The 5,073-nt window shown below is 38.8% G+C and overlaps 1 protein-coding gene across 1 annotated transcript; it reads left to right on the forward strand.

Annotated features, from left to right (window-relative positions):
• Nucleotides 1-3,659: 3,659 nt before the first annotated feature.
• Nucleotides 3,660-4,682, forward strand: LOC106749826. Its single transcript, XM_014629677.1, has 2 exons — nt 3,660-4,143; nt 4,311-4,682. Exons 1-2 carry the CDS (start codon nt 3,660-3,662, stop codon nt 4,550-4,552), a joined length of 726 nt encoding a protein of 241 aa, XP_014485163.1. The 3' UTR covers nt 4,553-4,682.
• The last annotated feature ends 391 nt before the right edge of the window (nt 4,683-5,073 follow it).

Consider the following 5,073-nt stretch of genomic DNA (forward strand, 5'->3'; position numbering starts at 1 on the left):
ATTCAACACAGTAAAAAACAGGGGTTTTGTATGAATCTCAAAGCGATATAAACTGAATATTATTGACAGATGTCTAACCTCTCTGAAACCACCGAAATCTGCTGTTACTATGAAACATTCATAACAGCCAGAGCCATCTTTTGTAAACGGACCGAACTAATTTGTACTCCCAATATAACCTCAAGTGGAATTTTCCCAGACCGTTGGTATGTAAGAAGTAACCTGGAATGAGTTATCTTACCCGAGGATATCTCCAGGTTGTTGTTGATTTAGGGTAGCTGTAAATTTTAAGGGTAGCTCCTAAATTTTATCTTATCTTATTTCTGTACAAAAATTTCAAAAGTTAGCTTGGATATTATCGCTTCGGATGTGATTTCTCCTGTAAATTGTATGCGCTGATGTAAATAATAATTTCTAGACATTTTCAAAATCGTATGCGTCACACCCTAAAAAGTTTATCGGAATTCTTGTGTCGTCAGATTACAGAGTATTTAACAGCCTAGTTTTTAATACTTTCAAATGAAAATATCAGTTTTCTTTGAAATTAAAAAATTTTTGCTCCTTTTAATACTTATCGCATGTTAATGGAGTTTTAAGGTAAGGAGGTAGTATGACGCAAGGGTTATTGCTTTCTGCATCAAGGATAAGTTTTCCCTTATTTCCCCGAAAAAAAATATTTGGAATTTAAGGGAATACGGTAAGCTTTTCGTTATAAATACTGCTGAAAATTCATGCTTCGTTCTATATTAATACGGATTTCCAGAGCTTCCTAACATTTTGCAACTCGGGGGTATGCAACATTAGTGTTCAACGGTAGTGCAACGTTAGTATTCAACGGTGGTGCAACAAAAAAAAATGTCGCAAGTTGGTGCATCCGTGTTAGAATTAATTATTTTGGGGTTTTGCGCGAACCCGACCATCGATCGCGCGAAATATATATCTCTTATTTCCGTTGATGATGCGGAAAACTATTATTTCTTTTATAGTTTTGCATCAGCGTATAGTAGTACTCTATTGGCATTTATACAATAGCGGCAAAATACGGGAAAAGAATCTTTTAGAAATTGTGAGAGAAATCGCCGTAATTAAAGGTGACGTTGGCAAAGAAGAGGAAGATACGTAGGGGTTAATTGCAAATACGATCGCGCATATCAGGTAAGCGATGTTTCCATAGCGATTTTAAAAGATTTACAATAAGACGTGATTTAAAATTAATATTTTTGTCGTTCCCTCTGATCGACTCCTGTTTCTCCACCTCAAAATTTCACGCAAACAGGTCCTTTGCGCGATTGTAAACGTCGCGCGGATGAAACGTTTTCTCCATCTCAGACGTCGTCACGTAAATAGAGAGAGAGAGAGAGAGAGAGAGAGAGAGAGAGAGAGAGAGAGAGAGAGAGCATCATTTATTTAGCGCTCTGGGACATATGTTCTCAAGCACTATATACGCAGCAATACATAATTATTGGTAGTTACATAATTCGAAATTTGTAAAAGGCTACATATTAATAACGAAAACAGCCAACAATCAAAAAATAATAAGAAAGGTTTCCTAGTATGGCTAGAAAAATACGCAATATTGAATATTCGCAAAAGAGCATAAGGAACAAAATACAATAGCATTAAAAAAGAACGTGACGTGAGAAACACGGCCCTTCATGGTGTCAAAAAACATTTGTTGATAATGTTACCTATACTCCGCATAAGGTAGTGTATCAGTCTGTACGATGTCCTATAAGATATGAATATAGTGACTTCCTGAAAGACTCACGTGAGCGTGCAGAACGAATCTCGGTAGGTAGTGAGCTCCATAGTAATACTGTGGTTATAAAAGACCAATTAAAGTGTTCCGTGCGACATTGCAGGACAGACGGCAAATTACCAGAAGCTCTAGTACATCTGTTAGATATAACGGATCGGATCGATGGCAGTCTAAAGATATAAGCAGGACGTTGATTTTGTATAACATTGTATATTAGGCAGCCTACAAAGTATTGCCTCCGAGAAGCCGTCCGGAGCCAACGTAGCTTATTATAATAGGATGTTATACCAGGTGTAGAAGTATGAAACCGGAATTTCCCTATAGATGGTGCTAGCCATCAGTTTAGGAACCGTAAGACCGCTTCTGCAGCGCCATCATCTCCCTCTAACAGCTGACGAAGATTTTCAACACACAACAACCCAAGTTCCATACACCGGTATATTTTCTTATAACCTTAAATATGTCGAGTTTTGTGCCTACGAACTACAATTTGCGGACAGCATTGGTTTTTTGTTATCATTTGAAGAAAACTGCTGCAGAATCGCATGGAATGCTTGTCGAAGCTTATGGTGAACATGCTCTTGGTAAAACACAGCGTTTCGAATGGTCCAAAAAATTCAAAAGTGGTGATTTTGACGTGAGAAACGAAGAGCGTGAGAAACCACCGAAAAAGTTCGCAAACAACGAATTAATTAGACAGGTAATTAGACAGTTCATCGAGTACCGAGTTCTCAAAAATATCCATGAAACTACAGTGAGGGGGTCTATAAATCATAACTAGTAATAGTTTGGATGCACCTTTGCAAGATATTTCCGCAAATAAAAATTCGGGTATGCGCGAGCTAGATGCATTAGAGTGATTTAGAATCATAGCGCTTATTAAATTATGCAGATAAAAGCCAATACCGCCATCTGCTCTGTTACGTCTATCATGTCTGAAGAGCGTGTATCCTTGAAGGCTCACCTGGTTGTTCAAATAATGTGGTTTTAGCCACGTCTCGGACCTATTAATAATATGATAATTTCGTTCGAGGAAAAAGTCCCTGAATTCATCAAGATGCGCCATTAAAGATCGACAATTTACATGGCACAGGCGCAAATAATCGAAAGTGTTTAAACTATCCATAATTAATGTGGGTTATTTTGTCCTTAATATTCCTGCATAGGATTGGGCATTTTTTAGCGTCAAAAGCAAAATGCGCATGCTCTGAATCAGGAAAAGAATCGTTACCTCGAGTACAATTTCCATACCTAGGCGGCGAATCCTTCTCAGGACAGTCCCTAGCCTCATGGGCTTTAGAACAGTGGCCACATATCGGTCTTGACTTACATTGCTTAGCAAATGTCCAAACAAAAGACATTTATAAGACAGCAAAATTTTTACGTGGTCTGAAAAATTGCAGGCCGAGAAACGCAAATAAATCTTATTATTCTTTAACAATAGGTTACGGACTTTAAGAGATACCTCGATAACGCAATTTGTTGACTTTCCCGGCCTGTTAAGACATATATAGACAACTTTAATATGACTCTAATATGACTTCCGTGGTCGCTGCTCAAGTTCAAAACTACGAGTTCATCACGAATTTCGTCCGTTGTCATATCCGTCGGAACACTATAAACAATTAAGGGGTTAGGCCAGTCTAGGATTTTCAAAAAATCGAAATTTTTTTTTTTTGCTTAAAGTACACTTTAGGGTCCTAAAAACATTATTCAATTGGTAGAATAGTGAAAAAAATTTTTTCCCTGTCCAATCCGCTGTAGTGTCGAAGCGTTCGGAGCGGGCCACGAGCGCATTTTCTACCTGCCGCGGCGGGCTTCCTTTTGTCCCCTTTTTACGACTCTTACCCTCTGCACTAATGTCCAGAAGAAAGAGTGTATCGATCACCTCCAGAAACGCATGGGTACGCATCTCCGGAATTTAAAAAAGAAAACAAAGGGCCTCGGCGGAAAAGGTAAACTAACTGGCAAATTGATCGATGAACTGTCAATTTATTATGGTCTAGCGATACGCAGAAATCATGAATCTGTAGAGAAAATGAGGACTGCGATCTACGCAACGCTAGATCACAAATTATCAACAGATGCCAAGCCCAAGCACGATCACTGCCCGAGCGGAGAAAATTCGTGGTGCTCGTGGCAAAAGGCCAAGGCCACTGGAACTTTGGACGAATATACACATAAACCACCTTTACATGAAGAAGTATACAAGGCTATAACTCCAATTTATGAAAAGTTAACCAGTGATGACCTACTCACTCGTTGCATAGGCGGCTTCACTCAAAACAGTAATGAGAGTTTCAACGCTACAGTATGGTCAATGGCCCCGAAAATGTCATCCAGTGGCAAAAATGTACTTCACACAGCTGTATATATTGCTGCAGGTACTTATAATGATGGCCTCACAAGTGCCATGAGAGTCATGCAGAACATAGGCATCAAAATTGGACCGAANGTAATGAGAGTTTCAACGCTACAGTATGGTCAATGGCCCCGAAAATGTCATCCAGTGGCAAAAATGTACTTGACACAGCTGTATATATTGCTGCAGGTACTTATAATGATGGCCTCACAAGTGCCATGAGAGTCATGCAGAACATAGGCATCAAAATTGGGCCGAACTGCTACAATTACTGTCAAGAGACAGATCAAAACCGCATCAAATTATCCGATCGTTCGCTCTCAGATGCTGCAAGAAGGTCTCGAATCGAACAGAAGGTATCCAGAAAGGAAGAAGATGAGTTTCACGTGTCCATGGAAGGTAAAATGTACGGCGCAGGCATCGCAGACTGAAGGTATAACAAAATTTTCAGCACGTAAAACTTTAAACGCGTTTTTCTCGAAACTGCATTTTTCAAATCGGGCGACGATGGTACTCGGAGACTATCGCACGTATCCACTTGAAATTTTAACTGTAGCTTCACAGTAAGATTATCTAGTAAACTACGTACGATTTTTTTGTTATCATTGCAACTTTTTTTTTATAAACAATTTACTGCTCATTTTTTCGGTCAAAAATTGAACCTTTTTTTTACAAGTCCGCCATTTTGCGAAAAATTGATGTAAAGCTAAAAACATACGTACTTTACTAGCAAGTCTTATGTAAATTAAATCCCGTTCTTTATTTTGTTTCAGATAGCACGAGTTCCTAGAATCATCGTCGCCCGTAGAGGCCCTCTTGAAAAAGGTGATTCCGAAGATTGGCCCAGTAGCCGCCATTTTGTATCAAAATGTCAATATAAAAATTTTGTTATACACTCAAATACATGTTTAATAAAGCCTGAAAGAGAGAAATTCGATTCCTTTTTCGTTAC

The sequence above is a fragment of the Dinoponera quadriceps genome, unplaced genomic scaffold (genome assembly GCF_001313825.1).
Source record: "Dinoponera quadriceps isolate SergipeBrazil2010 unplaced genomic scaffold, ASM131382v1 scaffold4424, whole genome shotgun sequence".
In the NCBI taxonomy this organism is placed as follows: domain Eukaryota; kingdom Metazoa; phylum Arthropoda; class Insecta; order Hymenoptera; family Formicidae; genus Dinoponera; species Dinoponera quadriceps.